At 34.0% G+C, this 22134-nt stretch overlaps 2 protein-coding genes across 4 annotated transcripts; both read left to right on the top strand.

Annotated features, from left to right (window-relative positions):
- The first annotated feature begins 4277 nt into the window (after positions 1-4277).
- LOC111880421 (G-type lectin S-receptor-like serine/threonine-protein kinase At1g67520) lies at positions 4278-9155 on the top strand. Of its 3 annotated transcripts, none has more exons than XM_023876854.3 (10): positions 4278-4765; positions 4857-4913; positions 5269-5407; positions 5486-7288; positions 7363-7482; positions 7569-7768; positions 7860-8070; positions 8160-8397; positions 8504-8654; positions 8750-9155. In XM_023876854.3, the coding sequence occupies exons 3-10, from the start codon at positions 5317-5319 to the stop codon at positions 9065-9067; spliced, it is 3132 nt and encodes a 1043-aa protein (XP_023732622.1). In that variant the 5' UTR covers positions 4278-4765; positions 4857-4913; positions 5269-5316; the 3' UTR covers positions 9068-9155. The 3 variants fall into 3 exon arrangements, with proteins under 3 accessions (XP_023732622.1, XP_023732620.1, XP_023732621.1); XM_023876852.3 differs by having other exon boundaries at positions 5266-5407; XM_023876853.2 differs by lacking the exon at positions 4278-4765 and having other exon boundaries at positions 4775-4913.
- Positions 9156-11620: 2465 nt separating this feature from the next.
- LOC111880439 (G-type lectin S-receptor-like serine/threonine-protein kinase At1g11410) lies at positions 11621-17557 on the top strand. Its single transcript, XM_023876875.2, has 7 exons — positions 11621-11879; positions 16112-16165; positions 16239-16358; positions 16445-16644; positions 16736-16953; positions 16994-17144; positions 17240-17557. Exons 1-7 carry the CDS (start codon positions 11621-11623, stop codon positions 17555-17557), a joined length of 1320 nt encoding a protein of 439 aa, XP_023732643.2.
- The last annotated feature ends 4577 nt before the right edge of the window (positions 17558-22134 follow it).

Here is a 22134-nt window from a genome sequence, read left to right as displayed (position 1 = left end):
CCACGAGTAAAAGATTTATAAAATTTTATTAAACTAATAATAAATAATTTCTTAAATTTTATAGTTTTATATAAATTATTTGGTTATGTATAGTTTTGTGAATTAGAAACCATAAATGTTAACATGATGATGCAATTAATTTGGAGTATGGACTCTATTAATTTTTGTAAGAAATTTGTGTTATACAAATTTTATCGACCAAGAAATCCACTTATTACAAAAGATAAAAAAATATATACTTAATTGTCAATATTTTTGGGTGGTGTCATTTCTAGTATTGACATAATTCATTGTACGTCTTCGAGATCCATTCTCAAGGGTAAAAGATATATATTGTTAGATATGAAGCTGCAAGGATCATTACCAAGAAAATGAAACAAATTCATTTAGTAGTAATAAATATCATGAACAAAATTGATTAACATTTTTTATTATATCATACCTAATGTTTTAATTAGGTCCTATTAATGAAATAAAAATCTTGAAATTTAGTGTTTTCCTTTAAAAAAAAAGTAAACACCAACTATTTAAAATTACTTTTACTTTTCCTTTTTCCAATTCGTCTGTTCTTCAATTATGAAGTACATTGGTTTCAAACCTTGCTATGTTCTTACTTTATCATCTTCCAAATCAAATTAGCGAAATCACATAAAGTATCATAAAATTTTAAATAAAAATCAAAATAGTAAATTCATCAAAACATGTATAAAAGAGAAGGTAATATCCTCCGATTAGTAAACATTGCCTAGAGAACAAACTTATATACAATATCGACAACTTTCATGTAAATTGTAACAAATTTTAACTAAAAAGGTTTTATAACTATCATAATACTTATAAAGTTAATAAATACTGTGTGATGCATAAAAATAACATCATATAAAAATAAAATCTAAACAATCACTTAATAAACATACGGGACAAAAAGGATATTTATTAAAAATTCCACTTGATACAAATACCGATACTTTATCAAAGCATTTAGACAGAAGCAATAAAAATTATCTCAAATTCTTGCTCACAAACTTCTTTTTAGGCCTATGATTTAGCACTCAACAAAAATGAATGGAAATTCATTAGTTAGCCCATCTAGTATGGAAATACACGTAATTAAGCAAAGTATAGAGTTATTTATCTACAATAGTAAAATACGGAAATGGGTATAAAAGATTTATTGAAGATAATAATGAATATTCGATTTTTAAGTAATTAATATGTATTCAAAATTCAAATTTTAAATATATACAAAATGTAAAATACGGAAATGGGTATAAATGATTTAAAATGTATAGGTATTATTATAGTTTTGATAAACTATTTATATATGGATTGGAATTGCTTGTTGAATGTTATCCGATTTTCAAGAAAAACTAATGTATTCAAAATAGCATTTTGTTTAAAATCTTTCTAAATGTTATTTAAGTATACTCATGTCAAATAAATGCAAAATAGATCATTAGAATCAATAATAACATGTCAATTAGTCAAAATTGAAACACCAATGGGCACATTGTCAAACAAAAGCATTTGGTATATAGATTAGAGATAATATCTATTGTTGATAATATCTATTGCTAACAGAGAAGAAAACACAGACCAAAAATCAAATTAGGTCAAATTAAAATCGAACAAAATCCAATAAGTGATTAACACTAAAACTTAAATTTGTTCAAGAATTGAATAAAATCACAAAAAGAATACCTTAGAATGATCGACTTTAGGGAAGATATTGTATTCATCAAATCAAAGCATCGACTCTTGAGGTGTGTATGCGTGTGTGTGAGTGAGTGAGTGAGTGAGTGAGAGAGAGAGAGAGAGAGAGAGGTGGCGTGGCAGCATTTTTATGGTCGTTAATGTGACTGGCGGTCCGATGGTGGCGGAGGCGGAATTGAAATTCAGTGCATATGTTAGGGCTTGGCGAGATTAAGAGAGAAAGCAAAAGATCTAGGAAATGAAAATTCAAAAATTGAGAAAAGTATGGAGTGATATAGTTACGTTTAGACCAATCGAAGAAGATTACTCCGTAGAAATCGATGATTACTTGTAGATTAATGTGATGATCAGTTACAATTGCAAAGAATCAATGATAGCCTTTAAGATGTGAAAATGGTATTTTAGGTTTGGAATGGAACGTGTACAAAGAATAATGGAGGAGGGTATAAAAATCATTTAACCTTTGTAAACAATGAAAGAGGGAAAAGACACATAGCAGGTAAGAATTCTTTTATTTTTATAAGGACTAGTTGTGAGACCCATGTATTACATGAGTTAATTTAAAAAGAAAAGTTAAACATAAATGTCAAATATTTGAGAACTTTAAATTTATAAGAAAATAAAAAAAATAATGATTTATTATAATGGAAATATTTTTTATCTTTAAAATTTAAGCAAATAATTTAAATAAAGAAAAGAAACTAATAAGTTTTAATTTTGGGAATTTTGAAATTAAAAGGTAAATCTATTAGTGAAATCAATATCCATTTATTACTATATTTATTGCATTTATTATATTAAAATATTATGTGGAATTTAATAATTAGAAAAAACTCATAAAATGATATGTCGAAAAAATTTTATTTAAAATAACAATAAAAATGACATTTGACAAATTGAATAAGAGTGTGACAAGTGGAAAAAAAAACTCTTCGTTTATTAGAGAGAAGAGAGGATTCTTCCACATTTCCATAACATCTGGCTTTTCATCTCCATTTTCAAGTATTAAGACCATCTCCAACACACTCCTATTATTTACCCAAAAAATAGGGTAAATAATGTTTCTACTAATTTGGTTTTAACAAAAATATAATCTATATTTTTTTTATTATAATAATATTAAATAAATAAGATTATATTTATAACATATTTATAAGCTTTTGTAAAATATATTATCATTTTTTAAAATTTCAATATGCATTTAACTTTTTATAAGAATTTGATGAACAAAATAAAAACTTTATATTTATAATTAATTAATATAATTTAATATATAAAAAATATTATGAATATTAAATATTATATTTAAATTATAACTAGGGTCTGGACCATCCGCGCGTTGCTGCGGAAGCTCCTTTATGTTAAAAAACGCAGTTTGACACCATATATACAACGAAATGGAGCACAAAAATATCAAAATAAAACATGGATACAAACAATTGACTTGAAAGTGTATCTTTAAGAAATTAATAAAAAAAAAGATTATTAAAAAATTATATAAGGGGCCAAAATGTAACTTTAAAATATAGTAAGTGACAAAATTATAATGTATAAAATACTAATAAATTAACTTTAAAATTATAAGGGTTGAAAACTGTTAAATAAAAATTAATTAAGGAGAAAGAATATAAATATATATAAATTTTAAAATTATAAGGATAAAAATTGTTACATCAAAATTAGTTTAGGGGTACAAAATATAAAAAAAAATAAAAATAAAGGGTGGAAAATGAAAAAAAATTGAGGATAAAAATTGTTACATAAAAATTAGTTTAGGGGTATAAAATATAAAAACAAATAAAAGTAAAGGGTGGAAAATGAAAAAAAAATACATCAAATTTAGTAGGGATACAAAATATAAAAACAAATAAATGTAAATGGTAGAAAATGAAAAAAAAATTGAAAGTATGAAATCTCTAGTATTTAGTCATTGCGCGCGTTGCGGCGGAAAACTTCTATGGAAATTACACCAGAAAAGTATAAAAACAAAGTTTCTATCGAATATAAAGACCAAAAGTGTAACATTATAACCTAATAAGGAACCAAAATGACAATTTGTAAAATACTAATAATTTAACTTTAAAATTATAAAAAATAAAAGCTTTTAGATAAATGTTAGTTAAAAGAAAAAAAATTTATGGAAAACAAATGTTACTAATTTTAACAATGAGTTTTACTAAATAATAAATAATGAATAGAATAAAAGAAGAATCGGTAAAGAAGAAGTCAAAAGTCTAAGTGGAAAATTAAAAATATAAAATAGGAAAAAAAAAACATAAAAATAAGATAAAAATAAATATAAGTGGGGAGGCTAACGTATGACATTGCGTTTTTGGAAATTGGGCCTAATAGTAAATGAGCGATCACCACTTTATTTGGTATCTACATTCTTTTCTATCTGACGTTTGAAACTGATTTTGAAATGAATAGTGTTTTGCCTCACAAACCAATTTTGGCAATTAAGATATATAATATAATATAATTAGCAAGTAAAAATAAATTAAAATTGTATAAATATATACACAGAGAGATTAAATCGGACAACACAAATTTCATCTAAATTTTGGAACTTCACCATAGGGGTTATACTATTCATAGGATTATTCGTATGAATAAATGGGGTCGGTCGGGAATGGGTCGGAGATGATTGAACTTTGTGCACCGATCAACCTTGCTTTCCATCTCCATTTTCATTGTCCACTGTTGAGGATATTGAAGTTTCTGCACTGATAAACATTACCGGTGCATCTTTTCTCAGAATTCAACCCAATAGCCAATAATGTCAGAGTTTACTTCCTCTTCCCCAAATGGTATATTAATGGAGGTAGGAATAGTTCCAGACAACTGGGAACTTCAATTGAAGATTTCTCGCAATTGCTTCAGCCTACATACAAAGGAGCCTGAGATCATTGAAAACATGCCGCACCTGACTCTGCTGTTTTCCCGAGGGCCCACAGCGGAAGTCCCAAAATCAAACACTATCTGTGCCCCCAGTCAATGTTTAGTTGCGGCTTTTCCATTATAATAACTATTTTTGTTGGCTTATTACGAGGTATGAGGTCCTTGCTTAAGATACACGAAGCTTCATCAACAAAAATGTCGATCTCTCTCCGCTTATCTCTGTTTCTTTTACTAATTCGCAGTTCGCAGCCTTGTTTGAATTCTGCAGCAGCAACCCTGCAACCATAAGAGTCCAGGAGGTAATTGTTTGCATTTTCGGTTCGATTTAAGCAGTAAACGGATTTGGAGTTTGATTTAATTGATAGGGTTTTGTAAAAATATCTCAATTAAAGTAATTATCACTTTCTTTCATATTATTAATAATTCTCCCTTTTATTTGCTTGACATACAAACATTTGAGGTAGATATTGGTAAAATAAAAGAGATAAACAGTACAACAACCTATTGTGAATATTGAAAATTTAGAATCTTCCTTTGTTTTGAAAAGAAAATAGGAAATCAGAAGAACACTTCATACGCAGATTGTATTGTTATTTACTTTCTTGGCTACTTCTAACTGTTGTTTTTCTTTATTGGATTTTCGTTTATTAGTAGAATTTGTGTAGAGAAGCTTATGTGAAGTTGAACTTTTTGGCTTCAAGCATGATTTCTCCCTGGTCATCATCTTCACAATTTCATGTAGTAGCGGTTTCTCAAATTCTGGCCTTTCTTTTCTTCTTCTTCTTTTCTAATGGTAAATCTGTACCTTTGTATCGAAAACATACACACTCAATAAGATAAGTTATCAATGCAACTTTATAAAAAATTGCAGGAGTTTCTGGGACTACTTTTACTTTTGTAAATGACTGCGATTTCACTATTTGGCCTGGAGTCTCGGGGACACCTGATTTCAATATCACCGGATTTGAGCTAACAAAAGGTAGTTCACGCTCCATTCAATCTCCGGTTGGTTGGGTGGGTCGCTTCTGGGGTAGGACCGGCTGCAACTTCAATAGATCCGGTAACGTGTCGTGTGCCACAGGTGATTGTGGCCCCGGTAAAGTAGAGTGTAACGGAACCTCATACACACCACCCGTTACAATTGCGGAATTCAGTGTCAACCAATTCCAAGGCCAAGATTTTTATGATGTCAGCCTTGTTGATGGCTTCAACCTCCCAATACTTGTGGAGGCTACTGGTGGTTCTGGTTCTGGTTCTGGTTCTGGCTCTGGCTTTGGCTCTGGGTTACGTAGTTGTGCGAAGACAGGTTGTGTTGATGACTTGAATCAACGTTGTCCACCGGAGCTTACTTTGGGTAGTGCAGGTGCGTGTAGGAGTGCGTGCCAGGCGTTTGGCTCGCCGGAGTATTGTTGTGTCAATTCATTTTCAACACGCTCGACGTGTAAGCCAACAGCATATGCTCAGTTGTTTAAATCAGCGTGCCCAAGATCCTATAGCACTGTGTTCGAAGATCAGACGAGTACGTTTACGTGTCGCGATGCTGATTACACTATCAGATTTTGTCCGGCTTCCGATTCATTTTCAACGATCGAACTCGGCGGCCAACTTAACTCTACTGACCAGCTTGTTTCCATCCGTGGAAATTTCACGTTAGGGTTTTTCGGTGAAGGGTATAGGTACTTGGGGATTTGGTATACTGACGATGTTGAATTAAAGAAAGTATGGGTAGCGAATCGAAACACGCCAATTGTATCTACCTCAGGCGCCCATGCCCTCTCCATTGATGCCAACACTGGAGACTTGATCATCATTGCAGGAGGGAGAACTCTAATGAGTATTACGAATATTGAAACTGGTCCAAACCCAAATGTGACTGCAACTCTCGAAGAGAATGGTAATTTTAGGTTGATTGATGAAACTGACAAAAGGGTTTTATGGCAGAGTTTTGATCATCCAACGAATGTACTTTTACCTGGTATGAAACTTGGGTATGACAGGACCACAGGAAAGAACTGGACCTTGACTTCTTGGGTGAGCAATGATATACCTTCTTCAGGAGCTTTTACTATGAGCTGGGAGCCCATTGAAGAAACATCTCAAAGATTGATGATTCGAAGACGAGGACAACCCTACTGGAGTAGTGGGAATCTAAACAATCAAGTATTTCAATATATGTTTGCATTGAATAGTCCAAGTAGCCAATCTAGATATAATCTCTCTTCTGTATACACCAACGAAGCACGATACTTTAGCTATGAGGCCGATAATATTGCTGCTTTACCCATGTGGATTTTAACGGCAAAAGGACAAATTACAGATATTGATAATTCTACTGTTTGGACTCCTGAGTTCTGTTATGGGTATGATTCTGGTAATGGTTGTGTGGGGTCGAGTTTGCCTCAGTGTAGGAGAGAGAGTGATAATTTTAGTGAAAAGAATGGAGATTTTGCTCAGGATACGACAAGAACTGATATTGATGATAATTCGAGCTTAAGTATTAGTGATTGTTTTGTTAAGTGTTGGAATGATTGCACTTGTGTAGGGTTTAATAGTAGTAACATTAATGGAACTGGCTGTGTTATTTGGACTGGAAGCAATAACTTTTTGGTTAATCCTCGTGATAATTCTACTTTAAAATATGTGATCAACCAAAATCCAATCACTCCAAATACAGGTAATAATGTTAATTTCCAATGATTTTTTAGCTGCCTTTTGATCATTTTAGAATCTAAACAAGTCAATATGCAGGTAACAAAACAGAAAACAACAAGAATTGGGAACGGATACTCATTGGCGTTGTCATTCCTCTTTTTTTCCTATGTTTTGGCATTTTATGGTATATAAAGAAGAGAAAGCATAAACGGAAAGGTATAAAATTAGCAATGATGATAATTCTAGCTTCTGTTTGTACGATATAGTTGCATATTTTGTTAAGTCATTGATTATGATTGTAGAATATGAGAGACAAAAGAGAGATGAGTATTTCCTGGAGTTGACAGCTTCTGAAAGCTTCAAGGATATACATCAGCTTGAAAACAATGGTGGGAAAGGAAATGACTTGTTTTTATTTAGCATTGCCTCTATCATGGCTGCCACTGATGATTTCTCAGTTGAGAATAAGCTCGGACAAGGTGGTTTTGGACCTGTTTACAAGGTTACGTTGCTTTAAACTAATTTAATGCATGTGTTATGTTTTTACATTTGTATCTTTTTTAATCTGACAAAAAGAGATATCATAAAAACAGGGAAGACTAAGTGATGGGAGAGAAATTGCAATCAAAAGGCTTTCAAGAACATCAGGGCAAGGGCTTGTGGAATTCAAGAATGAACTAGTACTCATTGCTAAACTCCAGCATACAAATCTTGTTCGGGTTCTTGGTTGTTGCATTCATGGTGAAGAAAAGATGTTAATATACGAATATATGCCTAACAAAAGCTTAGATTTCTTTCTCTTTGGTACTTATCGTTTCTAACATAAGTCTATACAACGGTTTTACTTGTGATATTCTATTCGTTACAGACTCTTTTCTTTCATTGGGTTGTAGATGAAAACAGAAAGGCAGAGTTGGATTGGTGTAGAAGATTCAACATAATTGAAGGAATTGCTCAAGGGTTGTTATACCTGCATAAGTACTCACGAATGAGAGTTATTCATAGAGATCTAAAAGCTAGTAATATTCTTTTAGATGAAAGTATGAACCCCAAGATTTCTGATTTTGGTATGGCTAGAATATTCAATCAGAATGAGACTGAGGCAATCACTAATAGGGTCGTTGGAACATAGTAAGTTGTCTTAGTTACAAACATACAATATCAAAATTACCATTGAATTATATGCTTTCATAATCAATAAATACATTGAAATGTCGTATAAATCGTGTTGTATCAGTGGCTATATGTCTCCTGAGTATGCAATGGAAGGGACTTTCTCTATCAAGTCTGATATCTTCAGCTTTGGAGTCTTGATCTTGGAAATCGTGAGTGGAAGAAGAAATAGCAGCTTTGTTCATCTTGACCGAACTTTCAATCTTATTGGATATGTAAGTGTAGTAAAATTCACCATTTAACATCTTATACTTATTGGTAAAGAGTAAAAAAAAGACATTATGTTAATAATCATCTCCTAATGATTTAGGCATGGGAGTTATGGCAACAAGGGGATACATTGGAATTGAAGGATCCTACATTGGGAAATAATTTTGTTGTACAACAATTCTTGAGGGCTGTTCATGTTGCCCTTCTATGTGTACAAGAAAGTGCAGTCGATAGGCCAACAACATCCGATATGATCTCCATGCTTCTTAATGATGCCATACTGTTACCCACTCCAAATAGGCCAGCATTCATCATCACTACCAGAATGGAATCAGAGTCGAAGTCAACTTCGGATGAAAATAAAGCAAAAGATTGCTCTGTAAACAATATGACAATCACTGTTGTAGAGGGTCGATAGTTTATGAGTGTAGCTACTCTTGTACTATCATTCTTTGTAAAATACTGATTGTATTGTAATTTGTATATGAAATTTTAATTTTGTAGGATGTACAAAGGCATTAGCGGTGACATCGGAGGTTTTCTGGGTTTACCGTTAAACCATAAACTAAATTGTAACGTCCCAAAAATACAGACCAAAAATTTCATTTTTAAATACGTCATTATAAAACCAACAGTGTAATAAAACATTTGTATTATCATGTCATGTCAAAACCAAAGTAGGAATAATCAAACATGTTATCATAAAACAATATCAGAGTGTAATCCCAAAGATCTCATGTGCGGAAAACCATAGTGTGATGCGCTGCGGTCAAGCCGACTCCTTTCCTTTAAACACGAAGTACCTGAAACCAAAACTGAAAACCGTAAGCACGAAGCTTAGTGAGTTCCCCCATCATACCACATACCATACAATCACATAAAATACATACTGCCAGACATTTCTGGGGTGCCCGACCTACCCGGTACGGCCTTTCTGGGGTGCCGACCTACCCATGTGGCCATTCTAGGGTGCCGTCCTACCCGTGTCAAGCCATTCTGGGGTGCTGACTACCCATGCGACCATTCTGGGGTGCCGTCCTACCCGTGTCAAGCCATTCTGGGGTGCAGTCCTACCCGTGTCAAGCCATTCTGGGGTGCTGACTACCCATGTCAAGCCGTTCTGGGGTGCTGACTACCCTTCGGTCCTAACGACCGAACCTCGGGGACTATTTCACCCCTACTACTACTACTACTACTACTATCACATATCATAACATAACATATTATCAGACATATCTAGGGTGTCTGAACTACCCTTCGGTCCTAACAACCGAACTCGGGGACTGCTCCCCTCCTACTACCTCTAACTCATATAATAGATCATGCTAGCATATAAACATAACATCACATACTGTCAGACGTATCTGGGGTGTGTGACTACCCTCCGGTCCTAACAACCGAACTCTACTACTGTCACATATAACATATCATGCTAGCATATAACATATCAGGTAGTAGCAAACCTATATGATATCACAGAGACAATCATCTATCATACGTCTCCTACTGGTGGGCCGACATTGTGGCCTTAGACCCAACGCTACTGGAAGGTAACTCACCTCACACTGCTGAAGTCCCGAAGACACGATCCCACACTGCTGAAGTCCCGTAGACTCAACCCCAGCTGCTGGTTGACAGATTCCCGATCTGTCAATATCAAAACATCACCCAATTAATAATTGGGTCCCACTACATAACCATAAACACTTACTTTGGATAACTACATTACCCTAAGCTGGGCTTATTCAAGCCCAAGGCCCAACCCGTACGCCCAAAGTCAACTAGGAAGTCAAAGCCCAACACATGGCCCAATTTTCCAAATTGGGCCTAGGCCTATACATGGTCTCATTCTAAGGCCCAACATCATGTACTCATTAAGGCCCAAACCTTGGCCCATCTATGGCCCAATTTTCCAAATTGGGCCCAAGCCCCTTACATGGGCCTTACCCTAGGCCCATTAAATTATTTTAGTCCAATTGCATGATCTTGTATGGCCCAATTAATAACCCAATCATCAAGGCCCAATAATAAACCCAAATGAGATTAGGGTTTCACATACAATGACAATTAGGATTAGGTTTCCTACTTAACCCATTAACGACTTAATCCATTAAGTCCAATATCGCTTAGATTAATCTTTGCCAATGATTAATATTTAATATTTCAAGTTATTAAATAATTTCCGTGTGTCCCGATTAATTCCCCCAAATTAGGGTTTCATGGCATTAGGGTTTTCAAAACCCTAATTAGGGTTTCCAACCCAATATGAGCCCATTAATTAATTTGTTGGGCTTTTAGATCAATTAGGGCTTTATTGGGCCTATTAAGCCCACTAGAATATCATTAAGCCCATTAGGGTTTTATTAGGGTCCATTAAGGTTTTATTAAGCCCATTAAGTCTTATTGGGCCAATTAGGGCTTCCTTGGGCCCATTAGGGTTTCAAACCCTCCAAACGAATCAACACAATCGAGACAAGGCACACCGCCACCCGACACGGCGGCCGGTGGCGGCGGGAGGCGGCAGCCACCAACTCATGGTGGTGGTTATGGTTTCTTTCTCATTATTCCATTTTTTTACAATTACAATAAAATACCAAAGCTCACACACACACCCTAACTAATGTAAACACCCATACATGGCGGTGTATGGTGGCAACCACCATGGCTGGCGGCCATGGTGGTTCTTTCCTCCATTCTCCGGCCATCAAAACACACAACACACTGTTGCTCGGGAATGCACATATCCACCCACCTCACGGTGGCACACAGAGGTTCTATAGCAGCAGCAACATGGCGGCAATATTAATATCTTGCCATAACAGCCACCACCTCATGGTGGTGGCGGAGGGGTTTTCTTCCAATCTCCGACCATGAAACGATCCTCCAGACCTCACTAGTGAAACACACGCATACAAACATTGGATCCCACTCACAGCTGCCTATACACGGCGGTATGCAGCGCTTGGACGACATGGAGGCATCAGAACAACGGCTGGAGCGGCAATGGCGGCGTAGCAGCAACACAGAATGGAGCGGAGAGGAGAGGAGATCCGTCGTCGGGAGCAGTGGAGGAAGAACCAAACGACGGCGACAGCGGCCTCCGGCTTCGTCATTTGCGGCGACAGTTGAGAAAACGACAGCAGCCCCGATGTCGAGCTTCGATCCCTTCGTCGGAGTCGTGATGGCAGTCGCTCTTGGCTCACTGGAGTGTTACGGAGGCGACGCCGGAGGTGAGTGAAGGAGGGGTGACGGCTGGAGGGAGGTGGGGTGACGGCTGCACATAAGGGGGGGGGGGGGGGGGGGGGGGGGGGGGGGGGTTTAGGGTTTGCTAACCGGTGAAGCAAGGTTTTATACCCGAGGCTACTAAACATTATGCCATAACGACATAAATAGTCCCTCCTTCCCAATCTCTTTTCAAACTCGGTCCTTATTTTACCATTTCAACCCCAATCCTTGAAATCCCTTACAAGTTAAGTCCCATACTTTACTAATCAGCCCCTCTTTCCATAAATCTTTCCATAATAAATCCCAAACTTACCGACTAGTCCCTGCCCTTAGAAAACTTTACAAATTGATTATGGAATTTACCATTTCGCCCTTGTTTCCTAAAATCTATTCAAATTAAATCCCGATAATGGTATTTTAGCCCCTTAAACTTTCAATTATGACTTTTTAACCCCCGTAACTAACTTCTTGCCACACTATTCCGCTTTTAGGGCTATTATGCATTTATTACTTTACTTATTTATTAAATAAATAAACGGGGTATTACATAAATATGAACAAGAAATTAAATATTAAAGAAGAGTAAACTTACAAAGCTAGGAGAAGCATCCAGAGTGGTATGTGTAGAAGTAGCTTTTGAATTATTTATTTATTTATTTATTTTATGAGGGACATAATATTAAGTGTATGAAAGGAACTAGGAATATAAGAGATAGGCTAAGAGAATCAGAAAGTGATTGTTTAGACAGACATGAGGGAATTTGATAACAACAATATTTTTATTATGAATTCTCAATTTTTTTACAATAGGTTCTAACCCATATATGCATAGGGTAGCGTAACAATTACACTTTCATACTGACACGATACCAAATTACAGGACATAATATTCGATCCTAAATAACTTGATTGTTACATAAAATGTGAAACGACGGCACAACCTTAAAAGCATGAATCAATAATTCTATACGACAAAAGAATTTTTTACAAATGTGATCTTTTAACCCAAAATGTTCTCGAGTTATATTCATATCTTCCTAGAAGCTACACCATCCCTTATAAAGGGGATTTTGACACTGTATATATTTTAAGACTGTTGTCCAGTTATTGAAAATTCCAACTTTTTTGCCCCTGATGATAACATAGGGTGTGAATTTTTTTTCGTTTGTTTCCCAGGGGTCATTGGTGACTGTTTATGAAAATAAAAACTTAAAGCATTAATAATATGAACTTTAAATGATGAAGCATGTGGAACTATGTGAATATATCATAAGTTATCTAGCAAATATTGTTGGTTTTCTGTCAAATTTACTCCTATCATGGGCCTAAACTTTTTGCGCTCATCAAAGCAAATTGGTATAGTGGAATTACCAAATGCTATAACAGTTTCTCTGTTCTGTGTATATCAAATATTTTTTTTGAAGATTCTATCCAATAATGTGAATGTTGAATATTTTGGGAAATGCCCATTTGCGGTCTAGATCCTTGCAAGAGGTTATGATTATGTGTAGTACTCGCTATTCCCATATAAGGAATCGAGTGCTTTTGTATGGGTTTGTATGGATATTCTGTTTTTACTGCTGAATCCATCAATTTTTCTGTTGATGCTGTATTTCTTTCTTCTTCTGAAGAAATGCTCATGCAAGAGGAACTCTTCTTTTGACGTGTAAGTTGTATTAATTTGTTCTTTCCTTTGTTTTGACTAGCCATCTGCATAAAATAATCTGTTAATATTTCTGGATAGCATATCAACTATTCCATTATTGTCTCCCTTCATGTGTTCAAAAATTATTTTTCTATTCACTTCCTTGTATTGTACTTTGTAAATTTATCCACCGTATCCTATTTATTTTCTTACTTTGATCATTTTTCATAAAACGAACTATAGCTTCACAATCTCTTCTAACTGTAAATTCTTTATGTAAGAATATTTTAAATTTTTCTAAAACATTTATTTAAGTTTGTATCTCATATTCTATATGATATGTTTTATCACTTTTTTTTTCTGTGCCAGATATCTAGTAAATCCTGTAACTTCTTCTTTATTACTTCTGGTTCATATTTTTTAATGACTTCTAAAGCTTTAATATATTCTTTAGAATTTTCCAGTTTTAACTTTCAACTATTGTTTTAACTACCTTAAAACAAAATTTCTAATGTATTTATTTTAGGCTCAAATTGTAATAATTTATTTTCTATTTTATTTATAAGTTGTTTAATCCAAAATGTTCTCGAGGTATATTCATAGCTTCCTGGAAGCTACAACGTCCCTTGTAAAGGGGATTTTCACACTATGCATATTTTAAAATTGTTGCCCAATTATTGAAAATTCCAACTTTTGTGCCCCTGATAATAAAATATTGTGTGAAATTTTTCGTTTGTTTCTTAGGGGTCATTAGTGATTGTTTATGAAAATAAAAACTTAAAGCATTAAGAATTTGAACTGAAATTGATGAAGCCTGTGGAACTGAATATGCCATAAGTTATGTAGCAGCATTATTGGTCTTCTGTCAAGTTTACTCCTCCCATGGGCTTAAACTTTTTGCATTTGTCAAAGCAAATTGGTAAAGTGCAATTACCAAATGCTATAACAACTTCTCTCTTCTGTGTATATTGTATGTTTCTTGAAGACCCTGTCCAATAATATGAATGTTGAATGTTTTGAGAAATGTCCATTTGCAGTCTATATCCTTGCAAGAGGTTATTATGATTATGTATAGTGCTCGCTATTCCCATTTAAGGAATCAAGTGTTGTTGTATGGGTTTGTGTGGATATTCTGTTTTTATTGCTGAATCCATCAATTTTTCTGTTGATGTTGTATTTCTTTCTTCTTTTGAAAAAATGGTTATGGAAGAGGAACTCCTATTTTGCTGTGTAGGCTATATTAATTTGTTCGTTCCTTTGTTTTGACTAGCCATCTGTAGAAAATAGTTTATTAATATTTTTGGATAGCATATCAGGTATTCCATTATTTTCTCCCTTTATGTGTTCGAAATTTATTTTATATCCACTTCCTTGTATTGTATTTTATAAATTTATCCACCGTGTCCTATTTATTTTCTTACATTGATCATTTTTAATAAAATGAACTATAGTTTCACAATCTGTTCTAACTTTAAATTCTTTATGTAAGAATATTTTAAATTTTCTAAAGCATTTATTAAAGCGTGTATCTTACAGTATATAGAGGTCCAATTCATTCCTATCTTATTCAAGCTTCCACTAGCATATGAGCATATCTTTTCTGTATTCTTTGGGCTATATTTATCAGATTTACAAAGGATAACGACTCCCCATCCTTCTTTGCATCCATCAACTTCTATTATTATATAATCTGTGACTAATGGTAGTTCTAATGATTTAATATTTTTAACTGCTTCTTTAATCACTTTAACTAATTTAATATCTTCTTGGTTGAAATGTCTTTATTAATTTTTTGTTGTTTTACTATATAATGGACCAACTAACTTTAAAAGATTAGGAATAAATTTTCGGGCATAATTAACCAAGCCCAAAAAACTTATATCTGTTTTAGATTTTCAAAATTTTCTGGTAAGTTTAAAATTTTTGAAGATAGATATGACTTTGTAATTCAATTTTTTCATTTCCTATTTCTAAACCAAGAAATGATATTTTCCTTTTAAACATCATCAATATATACTAAACAAAAGTTGTATTTCAGAAAAATACAGTCCATAAATCTTTGAAAAATAGATGGAGCGTTTTAAGCCCCAAGCTTAAAACATTCCATTCGTATTGTCCTTCCGAACATGTAAATGTTGTCCATGATTTAATGTTTTCTTCAAGCTGTAACAGATTATATCCAACTTTTAAATCGAACTTAATAAAAACTTTTTTCTTTTGTATCAAGTTTTTTAAACAATCTTTATTAGTGATATTATGACCATCATCTTCTGTATTATCATATAGTCTTTTATAATTATAAACTATTCGAGCTTTTCCTCTTTTTATTTCAGAATGATTTCTTACTATAAAAGCTGCTGATCTATGTGGACTTTTCAATTTCCTAATTAATCCATGTTCTATCATTTCTTGTATTTATTTTTAAATTCTTCTTTATCTAGAGGAATATATTCCACATTTGTTGTTCTTATTGTAATATCAGGATTTTTAATTTAAATTTACAAATATATTTAACTTTTGATTTTGTAATATCTTCTCCTATAAGTCCAATTTTTTCTAAATGTAAAATGATAGGATAATTCATACTTTTAGTTATATCTACTTTAAAGTATCTAATCAACCAAAATCAAATCACTCCAAATACAGGTAATAATGTTAATTTCCAATGATTTTTAGCTACCTTTTGATCATTTTAGAATATAAACAAGTCAATATACAGGTAACAAAACATACAAGAGCAAGAATTGGGTATGGATACTAATTGGCGTTATCATTCCTCTATTAATCATATGTTTTGGCATATTATGTTATATAAAGAAGACAAAGCGTAAACGGAAAGGTATAAAATTAGCAATGATAATAATTCTAGCTTCTATTTGTATGATATAGTTGTATATTTTGTTAAGTCATTGATTCTGATTGTAGAACATGAGAGATGGAAGAGAGATGAATATTTCATGGAGTTGACAATTTCTGAAAGCTTCAAGGATATACATCAGCTTGAAAACAATGGTGGGAAAGGAAATGACTTGTTATTATTTAGCATTGCCTCTATCACGGCTGCCACTGATGATTTCTTAGTTGAGAATAAGCTCGGACAATGTGGTTTTGGACCTGTTTACAAGGTTACGTTGCTTTAAACTAATTAGATGCATGTGTTCTGGTTTTACATTTGTATCTTTTCTAATCTGACAAAAAGAGATATTATAAAAACAGGGAAGACTAAGTGATGGGAGAGAAATTGCAATCAAAAGGCTTTCAAGAACATCAGGGCAAGGGCTTGTGGAATTCAAGAATGAACTAGTACTCATTGCTAAACTCCAACATACAAATCTTGTTTGGGTTCTTGGTTGTTGCATTCATGGTGATGAAAAGATGTTAATATACAAATATATGCCTAACAAAATCTTACAATTGAGTTATATGCTTCCATGGTCAATTTATTGAAATGTCATATCGATCATATTGTATCAGTGGTTATATGTCTCCTGAGTATGCAATGAAAGGGACTTTCTCTATCAAGTCTGATATCTTGAGCTTTGGAGTCTTGATCTTGGAAATCATAAGTGGAAAAAGAAATAGCAGCTTTGTTCATGTTGACCGGACTTTCAATCTTATTGGATATGTAAGTGTAGTCAAATTCACCATTTAACATCTTATACTTATTGGTAAAGAGTAAAAAAAAGACATTATGTTAATAATCATCTCCTAATGATTTAGGCATGGGAGTTATGGCAACAAGGGGATACATTGGAATTGAAGGATCCTACATTGGGAAATAATTTTGTTGTACAACAATTATTGAGGGCTGTTCATGTTTCCCTTCTATGTGTACATGAAAGTGCAGTCGATAGGCCAACAACATCTGATATGATCTCCATGCTTCTTAATGATGCCATACCGTTACCCACTCCAAATAGGCCAGCATTCATCATCACTACCAGAATGGAATCAGAGTCGAAGTCAACTTCGAATGAAAATAAAGCAAAAGATTGCTCTGTAAACAATATGACCATCACTGCTTTAGAGGGTAGGTAGCAAGCTTAGTATATCATTCTTTGTGAAATATTGTCGAAGCTGTAATTTGCGTATGATAATTTAGTTTTGTTGGATGTAAAAATCCATTTTTGATACTTGCTACAATGCTTGCTTGTTCAGAATATAAAGTACAATTGTACAGTATAAAGCTTCTAATTGCATATTCATTGTTATCTTGAGTTGTAAGCCTATTGATAGAATATAAAGTACTTATGTACTATTAACAGGATTTAAACACTTGTTAAACACGACTTGAGCTGGCTGATTAATAGCTAGTTGATCATATCAGCTAGCTGGCGAACCATCAACTGGCTGGCTAACAATTAGCTAGCTTATTTATAGATGATCTATAAGTGGCTGGCTAACGAACCATCATCTAGCTGATTTGTCGATCCGCAGTCAATCCATAGCTGACAGAACGGAGGTCCAAAGTGATTTTGTTGCTTGGGTTTATGTGTATGCTTTGCCTATATAACAATTGATAACTAGGTTTTCAATGCCATTCTATGACAATTACTAAGAGAATAGGTTGTTTAGTAATGAGAATACGTTTAACCTGAAAAAACTATCGTCATTTTCATGCATTCTTAATAGTTGTTATTCGATTTTGTTCAACCTGACAAAACTATCGTCATTTTCGTTCTTACAGAATACGACTCAATAAACATTATGACAGAATGAGAATAATAATAAAAGTTCTATAATAACCTTATAGACGATTTAATTACTAAGAATGTGTGATAATGACAATAGTTATGTAAGATTGAACGTATTCATATTATCAAACAACATATTTTCTTTGTCGTTCTCACAGAATAACACTGTCCACACATCCGCACAATAGATGTAAATCCACATTTGAACCTATCTCTCTCTCTCTCTCTCTCTCTCTCTCTCTCTTTTATATATATATATATATATTTGTGTGTTTGTGTGTGTGATTTAGAATAAGGTGGGTTATAGGATGCTTAGAGTGGGAGGGTCCACAAAAATAGGAATGTCATGTTTAAAGAAAATGATTTTATCCGCACAATAGATGTAAATTCACATTTGAACCTAGCTCTCTCTCTCTCTCTCTCTCTCTCTCTCTCTCTCTCTCTTTCTATATATATATATATATATATATTTGTATGTGTGTGTATGTGATTTAGAATAAGGTGGGTTATAGGATGCTTAGAGTGGGAGGGCCCACAAAAATAGGAATGTCACGTTTAAAGAAAATGATTTTATAATGACAAGCTTGGAGAAGATATCGAAGGACAGAAGAAACCCATGGGTAAGGATCAAATGGTGTTTGAGGGGGTTACAGAGAATGACATCTGAGTATGGTAGATCCGGAGATCGTGGGAGGATAGTGGATAATGGGAGTTCAAAATTGTAGTTATAAATGAGGTATATTTAGGAAACCCTACCATTTAAAGATATTTTATAGAAAGAAAACCTCTAGTAATATATATTCCATTAGTGAGTTACTTGCTGTTGACGGTGAATGGGGAACCAAAATCTTCTCCATATGACTTGAAGATGAAAGGTACATACATTGGAAAAAGCCAATGAAGGATGAGTTGAGCTAATTTGATAGAACTGATCGACTAGCTCCTTAGTCAAATTACCAAGTAAGGATGAAAACATTGTTGAACAAGTAGGTATTCATGTTCAAATATGAAATTGATGGATAAAAGAGATAACAGGAAAAATTGGTGGTTATGGATTTCAAACTGAAATCCAAAGTTGATTATAGTGAGATATTCTCTTTATTTGTGAAGGTGACTACAATTAGATTGGTACTTGGTATTGTGGTTGCAAAAGATTTACACATAGAGCAACTAGATACATATGAAGAAATGTTTTTTGCATGTATACCCTCATAAAGATATCTACTTGGAAAAACCGTAAGGTTTTTGTAGCAACTAATGAAGATCATATGGTATGTAAGTTGCATGTAATTTGTAGAAACATCTATATAGGTTACAACAAGCTCCAAGGTGGTAGTACTTTAAGTTTGAAAGCTTTATGAATATGAATAGGTACATAAGATGCAATATGGATCACTATAATTTCTGCATGGAGTAGTTTAATATTTTGAGTACATGTAGTAGGCAAACCAAACATGTAGGAGTCTTTATACTAATGAAGTTGTTATCTATAGAGTTTGAGATGAAGGACTCGGGAATTGTGTCACACCCCCAAACCGGAACGACGGAAACATTCGGGGGTGGAGGGTGTCATATGTAGTATCACAACAATTGCATCATAGCAATCAAAGTAAACACAACCATTACATTAAGATATGAATATTTACATCTTTTTGAAACATAGTTTGCATACACCAAAAGTAGCAAAAATATAAAGATGAGACTCCACATGCTCTGTCTTCTCAAAAGCCGGCGAGAGTACCTGTCTACTGATGTCCTGAGAATACAAACGGTTTTGAAAAGAGTATCAGCATAAAGCTGGTGAGTTCATAATCGATGTTTTTGTAATGAAAATCTGTTGATGAATCCGTGAGAATGTTTGCATGTTTCCAAGAAAATCCAATTTTTTCTTTAGTAGAAGTAGGATGATACCAATTCCTTCTATCACCACTTAGTTCATACTAGTCACGTATAAACCAATATCGAACAGACAGTGGATTATGTGGATCTGCCCTAAGCCCACAACCAAACAAGGAACATGAAATGAGGCGGAAACCACATACTCCATGGCCTATCGAGTATTCTTCATACGTAACCCTGATACCTAAACTAAGAGGTTATAAAACTAACTATGAATGTTTGATGCTGTGTCCTTTGTAGTATAAGACATGATAGTTTGTATGCTTGGTTACTACTATTATGTATGGTATATTCTGTTTGAAAACCCTGGCTACTACCAGAATGTAATGTATGTTCCATTTGAAAACCATGGCTACCACCAGTATGTAAAGTCTGTTCTGTTTGAAAACCCTGGCTACCGCTAATATGTATAGTAGTTTCATTACTTAAAATAAAACCATGTATTGTATCCTTAGAAACCTTCCAGTGTAATGTATGAAAGTTCTATTAATGAAAATAAAACTAATGAAGAATGAAATCCTATAAACAAAGGTTAGTTTATAGTTATTGTGAGTCGTATAACAATGCTTGATATGACCTAGTGACCTTTTCGACATTCTTTAAGTCTCGGTTAAATGAAATTTGTCACCCCAGGCATGCCTGCCTAACTGTAGCTAGCAGTTCAGGTGTAGGATTGTCAGTCTTGAATAGATCTATTCACAAATATCACACTCTCCCTCCAGGAGACTCTGGTTATACTATGATAGGATTTAATTCAGTACACCAAAGGGTATAGTTTTGAAGTAGAGTCTCACAATCTTGTATAATCTAGTTTACGTGTAGTTCTGTATTGTTCTCTTGTATTTAAATCCGTTGAATACTATATAAGGTAATAATTATACTTAAATAATTATTAAATATTGTACTCTTGTAGTAATGTATATCATAAACTAGATCTGTCAAAGTTTATATGTTTACTCGTGTATGAAATCTGAATTGATAAAAGCTATGTATTGAATTTCCCAAACTATACCCATTATAGTTTGATTGAAATGTTATGTTCATGAATCGTTCTGAAAACTATGCAATTATGTTTAGAAAAACGTCCCTTATGCTCTGCATATTACAAAAGGGTTAAAATATATGTATGCTGTAACATCCATAAAATTCACACCAAATTTAAACTTTTTCAATCATAAATAAAAGACCACATAGCATTTTTTACAAAATGTTTTCGAATCATTTTCCATCAGAGTGTCGCAAAAATCATAACATAAGGATGAGGAGCGATACGGTCATGCCTTTGCCTTTCCACGATCTCCTGAAGTACCTGAAACAGTAAACTGAAAACTGTAAGCCCGAGGGCTTAGTGAGCTACTCCCAAAATACCAACACCACACTGACAATACCATAACAATAATAATCAATCAATCAACCTGCATACTGGGCCAACGGCCTGACTGGACCGCCCTACCGGGCCTACAGTCTGTCTGGATCTATCCCGAGCCTTCGACATGACTGGTCCGCTACGTGGGCCTATAGTCTCCCCAGACCGCTCGTAGGGTATGTTGGCCTTCAGCACAAAGCAGGCCCGCCTCAACCCAACCAACAAGCAAATAACCATGTGCGCATAGCTATCATATACTGGCATATACAAACATCAAACATATCTATCTCACTGATCACAATCATAGAATTCTCCTGTAACTATAGTACCGACCTAGCAGGTCACTAACACACCAATCCCTACGGATCATAAAAGCATAACATATTGTCTATCTCGATTCCGAACTAACAAATCATAACCACATGCAACATACCATAACAATAACAACTAAAGGTTCGGCATTGGTGCCGTAGACCTTATCGATATAGTGAGGATAACTCATCTCGCAGATGTCGACTCAGAAGGTAAACTCCAACTCTCGGATCACTCGACACAGGCCCCACCACCTATAACCATAGTTCCATATACACATAAGTCTTTAACCTTATAAGGTACTCCATAACCCAATAGTCAACCCCTGATCAAGGTCAAAGTCC

This window comes from Lactuca sativa, chromosome 6 (genome assembly GCF_002870075.4).
Source record: "Lactuca sativa cultivar Salinas chromosome 6, Lsat_Salinas_v11, whole genome shotgun sequence".
Taxonomy (NCBI): Eukaryota; Viridiplantae; Streptophyta; class Magnoliopsida; order Asterales; family Asteraceae; genus Lactuca; species Lactuca sativa.
The sequence above is the reverse complement of the archived record's forward strand: the minus strand, read 5'-3'. Positions and strand labels throughout refer to the sequence as shown.

Excerpts from the sequence above, each read along its gene's own strand:
- LOC111880421 (XM_023876854.3), top strand. The coding sequence starts at position 5,317 with ATGATTTCTCCCTGGTCATCATCTTCACAATTTCATGTAGTAGCGGTT. Across the intron at positions 7,289-7,362 it reads TCCAATCACTCCAAATACAG|GTAACAAAACAGAAAACAAC; the intron begins GTAATAATGTTA and ends GTCAATATGCAG. Across the intron at positions 8,398-8,503 it reads AATAGGGTCGTTGGAACATA|TGGCTATATGTCTCCTGAGT; the intron begins GTAAGTTGTCTT and ends GTGTTGTATCAG.
- LOC111880439 (XM_023876875.2), top strand. The coding sequence starts at position 11,621 with ATGGAGGCATCAGAACAACGGCTGGAGCGGCAATGGCGGCGTAGCAGC. Across the intron at positions 11,880-16,111 it reads TTACGGAGGCGACGCCGGAG|TTATATCTACTTTAAAGTAT; the intron begins GTGAGTGAAGGA and ends TCATACTTTTAG. Across the intron at positions 17,145-17,239 it reads CTTTCAATCTTATTGGATAT|GCATGGGAGTTATGGCAACA; the intron begins GTAAGTGTAGTC and ends CTAATGATTTAG.